General features: G+C 43.7%; 2 protein-coding genes across 3 annotated transcripts in view; one reads left to right on the top strand and one right to left on the bottom strand.

Moving 5' to 3' along the window:
• cenpl (centromere protein L) overlaps window positions 1–14,220 on the bottom strand; it is a 32,812-nt gene extending 18,592 nt beyond the window's left edge. Inside the window, exons 1-2 of the mRNA XM_070886234.1 lie at window positions 14,040–14,220; window positions 2,413–2,581 (exon numbers count right to left, since the gene is read on the bottom strand). Coding sequence (XP_070742335.1) covers window positions 2,413–2,574 — 162 coding nt within the window. The 5' untranslated portion in view covers window positions 2,575–2,581; window positions 14,040–14,220. The remainder of the gene's footprint in view (window positions 1–2,412; window positions 2,582–14,039) is intronic.
• A 42-nt stretch (window positions 14,221–14,262) lies between these two features.
• Window positions 14,263–17,495, top strand: part of dars2 (aspartyl-tRNA synthetase 2, mitochondrial) — a 50,903-nt gene continuing 47,670 nt past the window's right edge. Inside the window, exon 1 of one of the 2 annotated variants that reach the window (XM_070887428.1) lies at window positions 14,263–14,553. In XM_070887428.1, the coding sequence (XP_070743529.1) occupies window positions 14,442–14,553 (112 nt within the window). In that variant the 5' untranslated portion in view covers window positions 14,263–14,441. The remainder of the gene's footprint in view (window positions 14,554–17,495) is intronic. The other variant, XM_070887429.1, reaches the window with a different exon arrangement.

Here is a 17,495-nt window from a genome sequence, read left to right as displayed (position 1 = left end):
AAACCCTTCATAATTTTGAACACCTCCATTAAACCACATTACCACTCTAAGGAGAGCAATCACAGCTTCTCTCATCATTCTCCTCTACACCCTCTCCAAGGCATTGATATTGTTTTTAAAGTGTGGGACCCAGAATTGAACACAATACTCCAGCTGAGGCCTAACCAGTGACTTATAAACTTCCTTGCTTTTGTACTCTATGTCTCTATTTATAAAGCCAAGGATCCAGTATTCTTTTTTAAACAGCGTATCAATTTGTCCTGCCACCTTCAAAGAGCTGTGTGTGTGAACCCACAGATCTCGCTGTTCCGGCACTGTAAAGTCCTGTCCCCTCAGTACAGAATCACACGAGGCATATAGTGAAGTCAAGGTCACTCTGGACCTGCACCTTTATTTCACAACCCTGGAATGCTGCACTTGCCTGAGACCTGTCCTTATATACCTGTCTCTTGCAAGTGCACCCCTGGTGGTAAGGTATGCTGGTGGTTACAAGTCATATCTTATTACAGTCATGTATAGCATGTTAGGATACAGTTATAAATAATAATGTAAGATACATGACATCACCCTCCCCCAAGGTCTTACTGTCTTTATAGGTTCAGTCTCTCAGGTGGTCTACGCTCTCGTGTGGAGCGTCTGAGTTGTGGTTCAGTTGTTTGCCTTGGTGTCTGTTTTTCTTTGGGTGTGGTTGCTGGTATCTCGCCTGGGCTGTCTGTTTCGATTGGTGTGATTGTTGTTGACTCGCCTGGGCTGTCTGTTGGGATTGCCCTTTCCTCAGGTTGTTCCCTCTGTCTGTCCACCAGGTGTGGTGCGAGTTCCACATTGTAGTCTGCCTCTGGTTCCTCAGTGTTGTTGGTAAATCTGCTTTTGTAAATCAACCTCGATTCTTCTTCCCCTACCAAGAATGTCTGTGCAACCAGTGCTGCTGCCTCTAAGGTCAGGTTCTTGGTCTCTATGAGCTTTCGGAATATGCCTGCGTGGCCTATTCCTTCAATGAAAAAGTCTCTCAGCATTTCTCTCCTCAGTTCATCGGAGAACTCACATAAACTAGCCAACCTCCGAAGTTCCGCCACGAAGTCGGGTATGCTCTGGCCCACACAGCGTCTGTAGTTGTAGAACCTGTGTCTGGCCATGTGTAGGCTGCTCGCTGGCTTCAGGTGGTCTCTTACCAGTGTGCTCAATTCTTCAAACGACTTGCTTGCTGGTTTCTCGGGTGCCAACAGATCCTTCATTAAAGCGTATGTTTTTGCGCAGCACAACTGGTCAAGAGATGGACTCTTCTCTTGTCTGCCTTATCGTCGCCTAACCAGTCTTTGGATACAAAGCTTTGCTGGAGCCTTTCTATAAAGTCCTCCCAATTGTCTCCCGCATTGTACTTTTCATCTGATCCGTTGTTAGCCATTCTGTGGATTCTGTAATCCCGTAACATGTCGCCACTGTAAAGTCCTGTCCCCTCAGTACAGATTCACACGAGGCATGTAGTGAAGTCAAGGTCACTCTGGACCTGCACCTTTATTTCACAGCTCTGGAATGCTGCACTTGCCTGAGACCTGTCCTTATATACCTGTCTCTTGCAAGTGCACCCCTGGTGGTAAGGTATGCTGGTGGTTACAGGTCATATCTTATTACAGTCATGTATAGCATGTTAGGATACAGTTATATATAATAATGTAAGATACATGACAGGCACCCCCTTTCAAATTGTACTATTTGTAGGGCAAAAAGAGGTTACATAGATAGGGAGGGGCAAGGCAATGAAAGAATTTAAACACCATGACATTTTAAAATTTGAGGTATTGGAGGAATCAGAAACCAATGTAGTTCAGCAAGGACAGGGGTGATGGGTGACCTCGATGGTGCACGGTGATTTGGTAGAGGGGTGTTTAGAATTATGAAGAGATGGGAGAGAGTTGATAGAAGAATACAGTTTTCATTGTTTGAGAGGTCTAGAATAAAGGGAAAATGGATACAAGATTAAATGCAATTTAGGAGAAAGCAGAACACACACACACACACACACACACACACACACACACACACACACACACACACACAGAGTGTTGTGAGCCGTTGGAATGCACTACAAGTCAGCGAGTGAAGGAGAGAGCATGTCATTTAAGATTAGGTTAGATCGGTGGTTGAAGGAAAACGATATGGGAACAGGGCAAGCTCATAGGATTAGGACTACTACTTGTGTGGAACATAAACACCAACACGGACTAGCTGGGCCAAATGGCCAATTTCCGTGCTCTAATTTCTATATAATTCTTTAACTCAAAGTGTAAAAATTAAAGTTTACTCTTGTTTTTTTCTCTCTCTCTCTCCAGACATAACGTTCAAACCCACCCCAACTAGAATGGAACAGCAAATGTTCTACTTATAGTGAAAATCAAGGTCATTAGTTTTACTGACTACTGGGAAGTCTGTTCTAGGAATCCTCCGTTTGGCTGGAGTCTGGCGAAATGGAGTATGCTTCCGCACTGTCCTCAGAACCACTGGAGAGGCGCCCGTATTGGCAAAGCCCACACCCAGGCGTGCCATTCCTGCCTCGGCACCAGGAGTCAGGTGCTCCATATCAAACCTGGAATGAAAAAAAATCAACGTGAAACATATAATTTTACGCAGTATTTTGGAGCCAGTGGAAGTTCCAAGCCCAGAGCTGCATGCTGCCCTTATGTCAATTAATGAATAAACCGATCACAGCACGGCTACAGTGGGTTTTGAATGCAATTGAAACTACGCTATTTCTATTTTTTTAAATAAATCAATCCCCAACTTTTATTCCCTCAATTAACATTTTAAATAACAATTATTCTTTGTCATTGTTCAGTCGATCACAGTTATATCTTATTTTTCTACAAGGGAAATATTTATAATGTGTATTCAGAGAACGTTATTATCTAAAGTGTCACTCAATAGGAAGAAGCAGCATTTTGTAACTCTGAAATAAGTCTTTGAATAAGAAATGACAAGAGTTTTGGTCATCACTATTTCATAGATACAATATTTTACACACTTGTGCTCAAATCATGTGGTGCAATCCCATCTCTCCAAGTTACTTGATTTGTTCACAGATGCTAGCCATTTAACACACTTGCCAGCAGCGCAGAAGGACAATCATAAACAAAGGCAAGTAGCCCCCTCCAATGACTCAACTTGGGTGGGAATAGGAATGTTATAACTGGTGACAGCACTCCTGGGTTACGGTGGGAGAAACTGGGCAGAGCTCCTAAATCCAATGAATATCTGGCAGCCCCTAATTGGAAATGTAACTGTGCGATGGGGCAAGAACAAGATGTGATGATCTCTTTCCCCCACCCCGCCACGGTGAATGTGTCTAACTGATTGCCTTGGCTCACGCAAAGAATGGACATTTTCATGGGGTAACCATAATTCAGCAAGGTAAGTAATGCAAGGGCACTGAATCCTGCAGTAGTTCCAACATTAGCCTTTGGCAACAGCGACCTGGGTTTAAATTAAGCTCAGACAAATAGGATCAAAGTGTCTGCTGGCCGTATCATTCCTCGTGAGTTTAGGCATCTCAATTCAGTTTCCAGCTAGCATTACCCGCTAACCCAGCACTAATTAGTACTCTTACTTGGAAAGACCACAAAATGGCTGTAATGGAAAAATGTCACATTGGTGCAGTAGGAAGAGATGTTCTTCTGCATTTGGGGCAGACAAAAAAGGGAGCTTTACAGTGCAGTCATATCTTCACCTCAAAGTAGTTTTTAAAAAAAATTGAAATAATTAGCTTAATGGTGATACAAAACCAACATTAAACTCTTAAGTAGGGTTCCAACCCAATATCAGAGAACAGGAATGCAAGAGCCTCCGGAGGCAGCAGTCTCATGCAGCTTGGGTTTAACGTGCATTTTAAAAGAATCTAGGGAAGAGATAGCAGAGGCACTATTCCACATTTAATAATTAGTTAGAAAAAAGGTGTAATGCCAGAGGACTGACGGATAGCTAACTTTATACCTATATTTAAGAAAGGAGCTAGAACATGTCTAGGGAACTATAGACCAGCCAACTTAACATCGGTAGTAAGAAAAATTATGGAATCCCTACTAAAAAGAAAATGAGAACATCGAGAAACCAAAACCATAATAATGAATAGTCATCATGGATTTCAAAAGGGAAAGTCTTGCTTGACCAACATAGAAAATAGGAGCAGTAGTAGGCCATTCAGCCGTTTAAGTCTGCACCGCCATTCAAAATGATCATGGCTGATCCTCTATCTCAACACCATATTCACGCTTTTCCCCATACCCCTTGATGCCTTTTGTTTCTAGAAATCTATCGATCTCCCTCTTAAATATATTCAGTGACTTGGCCTCCACAGCCTTCTGTAGTAGAGAATTCCACAAGTTCACCACCCTCTGAGTGAAAACATTTCTCCTCATCTCGGTCCTAAATTTCCTACCCCGTATCCTGAGACTGTGACGACTTGTTCTACACCCCCTCATTGAATTATTTGAAGAGGTAACAGAGAGAGTAGACAAGGGTAATGCAGTAGTTGTACATCTAGATTTCCAAAAGGCCTTCGATAAAGTGCCACATAATAGACTAATGAATAAGGTCAGAGGATCCACAGTCAGGGGACAATTAGCAGAATGGATAGCTAGCTAGCTGAAAGACAGAAAGCAGAGAGTAGGGGTAAAGGTAGCTATGAGTGGCAGAAGGTGGGTAGTGGTGTTCCACAAAGATCAGTGCTGGGACCACTGTTCTTCACAATTTATATTAACGATTTAGACTTTGGAATCAAAAACAGAATTTCTAAATTTGCGGACACCACCAAATTGGAAGGGGTAGTCAACATTGAGGAAAACTGCAACAAATTACAAGAAAACATTAATAAACTTGAAGAATGGGCATATAATTGTCAAATGAATTTTAACATAGATAAGTGTGAGGCATTACATTTTGGTAAGAAAAATAAAGAGGTCACATATTACTTGGAAAGTAAGAATCTAAATGGGGTAGAGGAGCAGAGAGATCTGGGAGTACAAATACAAATCACGAAAAGTAGTAAACAGGTCAGTAAGGCCATAAAAAAAGCAAACCAAGCACTAGGGTTTATTTCTAGGAGGGATAGAATTGAAAAGTAGAGAAGTTATGCTAAACTTGGAGTACTGTGTACAGTTTGTCACCATATTATAAAAACGATACATAGGCACTGTAAAGGGTGCAAAAAAGATTTGAAAGGAAAGGATAATATCAGAACTGCGAGGTTTTGCCTATCAGGGAAGGATGAACAGACTGGGTCCCTTTTCTCTTGAAAAGAGAAGGCTGAGGGGTGACCTAATAGAGGTCTTCAAAATTATGAAAGGTTTTGATAGAGTAAACACATAGGGCCCAAGTTTCCACATGATTTGCGCCTGATTTTTAGGAGCAACTGGTGGAGAACGGACTATCTTAGAAATCGCAATTCTCCACATTTTTTTTTCTGCAGTTCTAGTCAGGTAGAACAGTTCTACTTTGGAACAGAATTTTTTCTTCAAAAGGGAGCGTGTCCGGGCACTGACGCCTGATTTCAAAGTTTCCACAGTGAAAACGTACTCCAAACTAAGTTAGAATGGAGCAAGTGAAGATTTTTGTAGAACTGAAAAAACCTGTTCTACACATTAAAAAATCAGGCGCAGGTTACAAATTAGGCGTCCAGAATGAGGTGGGGGAGGGGGAGGGAGGGGAAGGGAAGTCATTAAATTCTACAATAAATCCTTATTTATACTTCTACAAATGTTATACAAATAAATCCAACCTGAATAAACATTTATAAGCAAAGAAAAGATTAAATAAGCCATCTTCCTACCTGTGTGAAAGTGCTTCAGGCACAGAGAATGGTGCAGTTAGCCTGAAGGGGAGGGGAGGGGAGGCGCCCGTTCTTCCCGCGGGGGGGGGGGGGGGCAGGAGAGGAGGCGCCCGTTCTTCCCGCGGGGGGGGGGGGGGAGAGGAGGCGCCCGTTCTTCCCGCGGGGGGGGGGGGGGGGGGAAGGAGACAGTGAGAAGGCTGCAGTGAGATGTGCTGATGGCAATGTGCTTTTATTTTCAAAAATGTTCAAAAATTAAACAGCTACAAAGAACTACAAAAATGGCCGAGTGCCAATGTTTTTTTCACACTGAGCATGCGCGAACGCTCCAACGCGCACGTGCAGCGTTGCCGGCAGGAAAAAAAACTAATTTAAATAGTACCCGCCCCCTCCCACTTACAAAATCGGCGTGAGTGTAGGCTCCGTCCCCCTGGGCACCGCGTCAGGCAGACAAGGAGCTGCAGAACGCTCCAGAATTGCGATTTTTTTTTTTTAGGCGCCGTTTTAGGCACGAAAAACGGGCGCCCAGCTCGGAGGGGCGCCTGTTTTTTATCGTGTGGAAACTTGGGCCCATAGTGCTTTGATATTTAACCATTCTTAGAAAATCTATTGGTTAAACGATGATGTCATCTGGTTGTGGAATTTTGCAGGCAGACTGGCAGCATTGGAATCAGCCTGTGCTGTAAATGCCAAAGTACTGGTCACTAGGGATGTGGTTGTATTGTAGCTGACAGAGAGTCTGCTCCACTGTAATCTTTTCCGAGCTCTGTCCATCAGACTAATGTAGTTTGGATACTTGATGGACCATGATGCACACCCAGGGTGACATACTATTTTCATCACACATTTGTGGACACCATCATATATGGTGGGTTGGCATATGCCAAAAAATAAATTGCAAGTTATCTCAATTTGACAATGTCTGGTTACTGTCACAAGCATTGCGTTGATTGACTGGATTGGGAATCAGCTTGTTTACACAAGCTCACTAGAAACCGATGCATCAAAACCTCAGTGTGACAGAATCATTGGCCTTTTCACCCATTTACATGTGCTAAAGAACTTCTTAAAACTGACATCGGAGCATTTGGTAAAAAGTTAATGTGTAAAATTCAGTATGGGTTTGGGAGAATTCTGTGTTTGACATTGATGAACTGACAGCAGTGGTGCATGTCAGAGTTAGCATCGTGTCACATCATGTAAAACTAATTGACATTTTTTTCTTGACATCGTCTTTGCAAAGGTATCAGCATGTGAATGAAAGAAACAATTATCTAGACATGGCTCTGAGCCTTTAATACTTGCTAACAACCTGAAACCCTGCACAAAGACTGTCAACGTCAGATGCATTGTTATCTTGTTATCTCTTGGTATCCTGTAACTCTTTACTGAGTAGGTCTCCAACCATCTTGGTGATCTCCAGTCATCTTGGTTAATCCTTGCCACTGAACCAAGACTTAGTTCTGTCAAGGCCATGTGGTACTGGTGTGCAACGGCCACTGCACGTTAAAAAAAATCCACGCACAGGCATCTTCCACCCTTCAACATGTAGTTCTGGACCTGGAATATTAGGTCCTTCATTGAAACACCCGTGAACTCATCCTTTTTTGGCGTGGAAGCAAGTCATCCTCGATACGAGGGACTGCCTATGATGCATATGACATAGTGTTTCCATTTGTGGGGAAGAGCAAAACTAGAAGGCATATAAGATAGTCACCAAGAAATCAAATAGGGAATTCAGAAGAAACTTCTTCACTCAGACAGTGGTGAGAATGCGGAACTCATTACCACAGAGAGTGGCTGAGATGCATTTAAGGGGAAGCTCATCATCATCAACGACACATAAGGGAGAAAGGAATAGAATGATATGTTGATGGGGTTAGATGAAGAAGGATGGTAGGAGACTCGTGTAGAGCATGAACACTGGCATGAACCTGTTGGGCCTGTTTCTGTGCTGTATATTCTATATAACTCCAGTGCAATGCAAACATGTGCAAAGCTGGCTGTGAGAATTTGAACCATGCAGTCCAACAAGGTATTGCTTGGCTGGAATTAGTTCTGTATAAAACACATCTTTATTCTGAAGTTTAAGTCTGCGCTTCAGTAGTGTTTCTTTTTCATGGTTCATTCATCATAGGGTCCATGATGGTGTTTTGTATACACAATTATATTTTTGGGGGTTTGCACTAAATATTTTATTTGGGTTCAGCATTACCGACCACTCCTGTAAGCAGACCGTGTGTCCTCTACCCAGTATCTAGGTAAATGATAGAAAGATCCAAGATCAAACGGATCCTTGACAGCATACACTGGTTATATCAAAAAGGTAAAGATGCCTCTGCCTGAGCTATTGGGCAACATACATTGTCTGTTTGAAACTCATTCACCTCTTACATGATGAAACACTGCAGTAGAGTTAAATTAGCCTGCCTTTCCTGGTGGCTACAGACCAACTGATGAACTGACTGCTAAATACAGGTAGCCCAATATGAACCGGTGATTTAAATCCCCAAAGTTGCCAGACAAAAGGACTGCAAAGCAGCAAATGCAGTACCCCAACAACTTATATTTGTATAGTGCCTTTAATGTAATATAACATCCCAAGACGCTTCACAGGAGTGTTATTAAAAAAAAATGGTACAACACCTCTACTTACAACTCTTTTAAAGGAGACAAATAAACATTAGGTCAAGTGACCCCCGATCTGGGGGACACTCCAAACATTTCACAAGGCCCTTTTTTTGTTGTTGTTTTTTTTCATATTTTTGTAATTTTTTTTTGTTTTTTTGGGCTCTAAAAACATAATTTACAAGTGCCTCCTATAAAAGGGGAGGGGGACACTAAAACCGGCAATTAAAACAAATCAAACTGTAAAATAAATAAAATCAAATTAAAATTTGGTTGCCGGGGGCAACGATGCACTCCAGTCCCTCCGGCGCCCACCTCTCGCGGAAGGCCGCGAGCGTACACCGGTACACCTCTACTTACAATCCTGTCACAGCTGTCAATTAAGAATCACTACCGCCCCACCCCCCGCCCCAACACCACCCATGGATAACAATCACCAAGAGAGACTTGGAATCAAAAGAGACAGACAGTTTTATTAATCTGTGCCAAATATTTTTGACTTGTCAGGTGTTTCCCTATACACATTCAATGGCAGCAATCAAAACCACACATATCAAGGACTATCATAACACACATTTCTGCCTTGGCACGAGGTGTGAATATTAGCCAGACAATAAAAGTAAATTCCCTCCACCTTGCAGAAAATAGCCAGCTAATATGGACATTAATCCTGTGTGTCCACAGTAATTCATACAGCATCTAGAAAAAAAATGCCTTTATAGCAATTTAGGCCCCAGGACCACTTCAACATGGCAAACAAAGTAGAATTTAGTAACTGTCACAATATAACTAATCTCTTATCCACTGGCATTATAAATACAATTTAAATAACTATGGAAGCAGCAAAACACATTATATCCAGCATTGATGCAATAACATTGAAAAAGGCATCACACATCCAGAAAATAAAAGCAACTTCATGACAACTTGTGAAATACAGTTGTGAAGACCACTAATATGACACTTCTTACATCTCCCTAGTACACCCTGTGCTTGATCTACATTTGCTCCAGGTCCACTGATGCCTGGAATTTAAAATTCTCATTCTTGTGTTTAAATCCTTCCATGGCTTCACCCCTCTCCAAGACTACAACTTCCCCCTCCCAGAACTGACTCTTGTGCATCTTCCCTCCCGTCACCCCACCATTGGCAGCACAAACTTCCAGCAGTTTCAGCCCCACACTCTGGAATTCCTTCCCCAAACCTCTCCGACTCTTTCAAGACCCTCCCCTCCTTACAACCCACCTCTTTGACCAAGTTTTTCATCACCCCTCCAAACCATAGAATGATACAGCACAGCAGGAGGCCTTTCGACCTACCAGGCATGTGCCAACTCTTTGAAAGAGCTATCCGATTTGTACCACTCCCCTGCTCTTTCCCCAATAGCCCTGCAAATTTTCTTTTCAAGGAAAATTTATCCAATTCCCTTTGACAGCTATTAGTGAATCTGCTCCCATCACCCTTTCAAGCAGTGGGTTCCAGTTCATAACAACTTGCTGCATAAAATTATTCTCCTCATGTTGCCTCTGGTATCTTAAATCTGTGAACTCTGGTTCCTAACCCTTCTGCCATTGGAAACAGTTTCTCCTTATTTACTCGCTCAAAATCCTTCATAATTTTGAACACATTGATTAAATCTTCCTGTAACCTTCTCTGCTCTATGGAGAACAACTCCAGCTTCTCCAGTCTCTTCACATAACTAAAATCCCTCATCTCTGCTACCATTTGAGTAAATCTGCTCTGCACCCTCTCTATGGCCTTGACATCCTTCCTAAAATGTGGTGCCCAGAATTGAACACAATACTCCAGCTGATAGAAACATAGAAACATAGAAAATAGGTGCAGGAGTAGGCCATTTGGCCCTTCTAGCCTGCACCGCCATTCAATGAGTTCATGGCTGAACATGCAACTTCAGTACCCCATTCCTGCTTTCTCGCCATACCCCTTGATCCCCCGAGTCGTAAGGACTTCATCTAACTCCTTTTTGAATATATTTAGTGAATTGGCCTCAACAACTTTCTGTGGTAGAGAATTCCACAGGTTCACCACTCTCTGGGTGAAGAAGTTTCTCCTCATCTCGGTCCTAAATGGATTACCCGTTATCCTTAGACTGTGTCCCCTGGTTCTGGACTTCCCCAACATTGGGAACATTCTTCCTGCATCTAACCTGTCTAACCCCGTCAGAATTTTAAACGTTTCTATGAGGTCCCCTCTCATTCTTCTGAGCTCCAGTGAATACAAGCCCAGTTGATCCAGTCTTTCTTGATAGGTCAGTCCCGCCATCCCGGGAATCAGTCTGGTGAACCTTCGCTGCACTCCCTCAATAGCAAGAATGTCCTTCCTCAGGTTAGGAGACCAAAACTGTACACAATACTCCAGGTGTGGCCTCACCAAGGCCCTGTACAACTGTAGCAACACCTCCCTGCCCCTGTACTCAAATCCCCTCGCTATGAAGGCCAACATGCCATTTGCTTTCTTAACCGCCTGCTGTACCTGCATGCCAACCTTCAATGACTGATGTACCATGACACCCAGGTCTCGTTGCACCTCCCCTTTTCCTAATCTGTCACCATTCAGATAATAGTCTGTCTCTCTGTTTTTACCACCAAAGTGGATAACCTCACATTTATCCACATTATACTTCATCTGCCATGCATTTGCCCACTCACCTAACCTATCCAAGTTGCTCTGCAGCCTCATAGCATCCTCCTCGCAGCTCACACTGCCGCCCAACTTAGTGTCATCCGCAAATTTGGAGATACTACATTTAATCCCCTCGTCTAAATCATTAATGTACAGTGTAAACAGCTGGGGCCCCAGCACAGAACCTTGAGGTACCCCACTAGTCACTGCCTGCCATTCTGAAAAGTCCTCATTTACTCCTACTCTTTGCTTCCTGTCTGACAACCAGTTCTAAATCCACGTCAGCACACTACCCCCAATCCCATGTGCTTTAACTTTGCACATTAATCTCTTGTGTGGGACCTTGTCGAAAGCCTTCTGAAAGTCCAAATATACCACATCAACTGGTTCTCCCTTGTCCACTCTACTGGAAACATCCTCAAAAAATTCCAGAAGATTTGTCAAGCATGATTTCCCTTTCACAAATCCATGCTGACTTGGACCTATCATGTCACCTCTTTCCAAATGCGCTGCTATGACATCCTTAATAATTGATTCCATCATTTTACCCACTACCGATGTCAGGCTGACCGGTCTAAATTCCCTGTTTTCTCTCTCCCTCCTTTTTTAAAAAGTGGGGTTACATTGGCTACCCTCCACTCCATAGGAACTGATCCAGAGTCAATGGAATGTTGGAAAATGACTGTCAATGCATCCGCTATTTCCAAGGCCACCTCCTTAAATACTCTGGGATGCAGTCCATCAGGCCCTGGGGATTTATCAGTCTTCAATCCCATCAATTTCCCCAACACAATTTCCCGACTAATAAGGATTTCCCTCAGTTCCTCCTCCTTACTAGACCCTCTGACCCCTTTTATATCCGGAAGGTTGTTTGTGTCCTCCTTAGTGAACACCGAACCAAAGTACTTGTTCAATTGGTCCGCCATTTCTTTGTTCCCCGTTATGACTTCCCCTGATTCTGACTGCAGGAGACCTACGTTTGTCTTTAACTAACCTTTTTCTCTTTACATATCTATAGAAACTTTTGCAATCCGTCTTAATGTTCCCAGCAAGCTTCTTCTCGTACTCCATTTTCCTTGCCCTAATCAAACCCTTTGTCCTCCTCTGCTGAGTTCTAAATTTCTCCCAGTCCCCGGGTTCGCTGCTATTTCTGGCCAATTTGTATGCCACTTCCTTGGCTTTAATACTATCCCTGATTTCCCTTGATAGCCACGGTTGAGCCACCTTCCCTTTTTTATTTTTATGCCAGACAGGAATGTACAATTGTTGTAGTTCATCCATGTGGTCTCTAAATGTCTGCCATTGCCCATCCACAGTCAACCCCTTAAGCATCATTCGCCAATCTATCCTAGCCAATCACGCCTCATACCTTCAAAGTTAGCCTTCTTTAAGTTCTGGACCATGGTCTCTGAATTAACTGTTTCATTCTCCATCCTAATGCAGAATTCCACCATATTATGGTCACTCTTCCCCAAGGGGCCTCGCACAACGAGATTGCTAATTAATCCTCTCTCATCACACAACACCCAGTCTAAGATGGCCTCCCCCCCTAGTTGGTTCCTCGACATATTGGTCTAGAAAACCATTCCTTATGCACTCCAGGAAATCCTCCTCCACCGTATTGCTTCCAGTTTATTAAAGTCACCCATTATAACTGCTGCACCTTTATTGCATGCACCCCTAATTTCCTGTTTGATGCCCTCCCCAACATCACTACTACTGTTTGCCTAACTAGTGTTTTATAAAGGTTTATCATAACTTCCTTGCTTCTGTACTTTATGTCTCCATTTATAAAGCCTATTTTAACAGCCATCTCAACTTGTCCCGCCACCTTCAAAGACTTGTGTACATACACACCTCCTCTGTTCCTGCACCGCCTTTAAAATTGTGCCCTTTAGTTTCAGATTACCACTCATTTTTCCTACCAAAATGAATCACTTCACACTTGGGAATCAGATAAATATTTTAAAAGGAATATAAAAGTATCTTGGAGGAATGGGGCTCGAGGAGAACTCCTGTTATTGAGCAGGATACCTGGCTGATGTTCCCTCCCTCCCTCTATCCCAGGGTCAGGTGGCCAAGCTTCCCGCTTTGGCTTCCTTCCTAAAGTGTGGTAGACAATACTCCAGCTGAGGCCTAACCCCAGTGTTTCATAAGGTATCGTTGCTCACTTCTCTGCGTTAAATGTTATCTCAATGTGTCTGCACATTTTACCTGTTTGCCTATGTCCTCCTGAAGTCTGTTGCTATTCTCCTCACTGCTTCCTACATTTCCACGTTTTGTTCCATCTGCAGACTTTTAAATAGTACCCTGTATAACCAAGTCCAGGTCATTAATATATATCAAAAACAGCAGTGGTCCCAACCCCGACCTGTGGGGGACATCACTGTATACTTCCCTTTAGTCTGAAAAAACGTTCACCACGTTCACCACTACTCTTTGCTTTCTGCCCCTTAGCCAATTTTGTATCCATGGAGCCACTGCCCCTTTAATCTCATGAACTTCAATTTTGCTAATAAGTCTATTATGTGGCTATCTCCCTCTTTGGCTGGGTGTTCCATTTCTTGTCCGATTCCACACTTGGGAGGCACCTTTGAGTTTTATAATTAGCAGCACAAACGGCATTCGGCCCAAGTGGTCGGTGTCAGTATTTATGCTCCATATCAGCCTCCTCCCACCCTACTTCATCACAACCTGTCAATATAACATATTCCTTTCTCCCTCATGTACTTATCACACTTCCCCTTCATTGCATCTACGCCTCAACTGCTCCTTGTGGTAGCAAGATCCACATCTGTTTGTCAACGTTACAGAAAGGATGTAAATGTAGGTGGTGTTGTTGTGGTTGCTGGGAGGAGGAAGGGTCCGGGGACTCTCACACAGATAGCCGTGCTGGGCCTCCCAGTGACACTGAGCCCATCCTCCCCTCCACCCGGCCTCTGGCGCAGAGACTCACCGGCTGTCCGGTGATTACAATCTTCGGTCAGAAACCCGCCATCCGGAGGTTGCCGGCGGAGGCCGCCCGCTTCTCCGGGCCGGGCCGGGCCAGGCCGCGCCTCTCTCGGTTCCCCGGTTGATTTCTCTCTCGGTCTCTCTGTGTCTCCCGCTCGGTTCAAACCACTTTCCCGTCCTGCACCGCGCTGCCTGTCTGCCAACAGACCCGAGCGACGGAGAGTCGATTGGTCGAGTCTGTTGTCAGGATGAAAGGTCAGCGGCGGAGCGGAGTCACGCAAGGGAGCTGTCGGCGGGAGTCGGCGAGTTAATCTGCGGAGCCGGGCCCAGCCCCAGCCCTCACCAGGAGGCTGTATGTGTGTGTGAGAGAGAGAGAGACCGACCGTAAAGCGCCCGGGCTGTGGGGATGGCGCTGAGCCGGGCCCTGGTGCGTTCCGTGGGCCTGAGGGTCATTTGCAGCTCCACGGCGGCCCAACCTGTCCAGAGCCGCCCCCTCCCAGCTCCCAAAGTCAGTCCAGGTGAGGCCCACGTCGCCATCTGTTATTACCAGAAAGACTTGCATTTATATATCGGCTCTTTCTCGGCCTCGGGACGTCCCAAAGCGTTTTCCAGCCAATGAAGTACTTTTTGGAGTGTAGTCACTGTTGTAATGTGGGAAACGCGGCAGCCAATTTGCACTCAGCAAGATCCCACAAACAGCAATGTGATTATGACCAGATCATTTGTTTTTGTTATGTTGGTTGAGTGACAAATAATTGCCAGGACACGGGGAGAACTCCCCTGCTTTTCCTCGAAATAGTGCCATGGGATCTTTACTTCCATCTGACAGAGCAGACGTTAGTTTAACGACTCATCCAAAAAAAGAAACATATTTGTGGCAGATCTTGGTGCAGGGCTGGAAAGCTGTACATCACATACTTTTGACACAATGGTCGTGTGATTAAAAAGAAAAATGTGCATTTGTCTGGAGCCTTATCACATCTCAAAGTGATTCAAGTTAAGATAAATTACTTTGAAGTGCAGTGACTGGTACATTGACCCCCATGGCAGTGCTTTTGTGCACAGTTAGTTTGCACTCGGCGCAATGAGCTAATCTGTTTTGGTTATGCTGGATGAGAAAGAAATGTTGGCCAGAGCACCAGGAGAAACCCCTGCTCTTTAAACCTGAACAGGCAATTTTTAGTATCTTATTTGAGGAATGGATTTTTTTTTGCAAGGATGAGATTTAGTTTTTTTGGTAAAACATCTCCCTTTGTTATGCCGCATAAGTTGTGCTCTGCTTGCTTCAGTACTGTTCTGAAACTGACCACCTGGAATCATGGAATAGAATTATAGAATGGTTACAGCACAAAGAGTCCATTCGGCCGGTCGAGCCTGTGCCAGCTCTCTGCAAAAGCACTTCAGCTAGTCCCACTCTCCCGCCCTTTCCCTGTAGCCCTGCAAATTTTTTTCCTTCAGGTATTTATGCAATTCCCCTTTGAAAGCCACGATTGAATCTGCCTCCACCACCCTTTCAGGCAGTGCATTCCAGATCCTAACCACTAGCTGCGTAAAAAAAGTTTTTTCTCATGTCACCTTGGTTCTTCTGCCAATCAACTTAAATCTCTGTCATCTGGTTCTCCCCCCTTCTGCCATGGGAACAAATTCTCTCTATTTACTCTGTCTAGACTCCTCATGATTTTGAACACCTCTATCACATCTCCTCTCAACCTTCTCTGCTTTAAGGAGAACAACCCCAGCTTCTCCAGTCTATCCATATAACTGAAGCCCCTCATTCCTGGAACCATTCTTGTAAATCTTTTCTGCACTCTCTCCAATGCCTTCACATCCTTCCTAAAGTGCGGTACCCAGAATTAGACACAATACTCCAGTTGAGGCCGAACTAGTGTTTTATAAAGGTTCATCATAACTTCCTTGCTTTTGTACACTCTGCCTCTATTTAAGAAGTCCAAGATCCCGTATGTTTTTTAAACCGCTTTCTCAGCCTGCCCTGCCACCTTCAACGATTTGTGCACATATAACCCCAGGTCTCTCTGTTCATGCTCCCCCTTTAGAATTGTATCCTTTAGTTTATATTGCCTCCAAAATGTATCACTTTGCACTTTTCTGTGTTAAATTTAATCTGTCACATGTGTAACTCCCACCATTTCACAAGCATATCTGTGTCTTCTTGAAGTCTATATCACTATCCTCCTCACTGTTAACTATACTTCCCAGTTTTGTGTCATCTGCAAATTGTGAAATTGTGCCCTGTACACCCAAGTCTAAGTCATTAATATATATCAAGAAAAGCAGTGATCCTAGTACCGACCCCTGGGAAACACCACTGTGTACCTTCCTCCAGTCCGAAATACAGCAGTTCACCACTACTCTCTGTTTTCTGTCACTTTGCGAATTTCGTATCCATGCTGCCATTATCTCTTTTATTCCACGGGCTTCAACTTTGCTGGCAACTTTATTATGTGGCACTTTATCAAATGACTTTTGGAAGTCCATGTACACCACATCACAACTGCATTGCCCTCATCATCCCTCTCTGTTACCTCATCAAAAAGCTCGATCAAGTTGGTTAAACACCGATTTACCTTTAACAAATCCATGCTGGCTTTCCTTAATTAATCTTGTTTTCATATTTTTCCAAGTGACTCTTAATTTTGTCCCGGATTATTTTTAAAAACCTTCCCCATTATCAACATTAAGCTGACTGGCCTATAGTTGCTGAGTTTATCCTTACACCCTTTTTTGAACAAAGATGTAATATTTGCAATTCTCCAGTCGTCTGACACCAGCCCCGTATCCAAGGAGGATTGGAAGATTATGACCAGTACCTCCGCAATTCCACCGTTACTTCCCTCAGCATCCTAGGATGCATCCCATCCAGTCCTGGTGACTTATCTACTTTAAGTACAGCCAGCCTTTCTAGTACCTCTTCCTTATCAATTTTTATCCCATCCAGTATCTCAACTACCACTTCTTTCACTATGACTTTGGCAGCATCTTCTTCCTTGGTAAAGACAGATGCAAAGTACTCATTTAGTACCTCAACCATGCCCTCTGTCTCCATGCGTAGGTCTCCATTTTGGTCTGTAATTGGCCCCACCCTTCTTACTACCCGTCTACTATTTATATGCTTATAGAAGACTTTTGGATTCCAATCTGTTTCATACTCTTTGCCCGTTTTATTTCCTTTTTCTATCCCCTCTGAAATTTCTGTATTCAGCCTGGTATTCACTTGTATTCTCAACCTGACATCTGCTTCATCTTACCTCTATTGTCATCCAGGAAGCTCTGATTTTGGTCGCCCTACCTTTCCCTCACATGGGAATGTACCTCAACTGTACCCGAAACATCTCTTCAATGGAACCCCATTGCTCGATTATAGTTTTGCCGCCAATCTTTGATTCAAGTTACCCAGGCCAGATCCATTCACAACCCACTGAAATTGGCTTTCCTCCTGTTA

This window comes from Pristiophorus japonicus, chromosome 8 (assembly GCF_044704955.1).
Source record: "Pristiophorus japonicus isolate sPriJap1 chromosome 8, sPriJap1.hap1, whole genome shotgun sequence".
Lineage (NCBI taxonomy): Eukaryota > Metazoa > Chordata > Chondrichthyes > Pristiophoridae > Pristiophorus > Pristiophorus japonicus.
The sequence above is the reverse complement of the archived record's forward strand: the minus strand, read 5'-3'. Positions and strand labels throughout refer to the sequence as shown.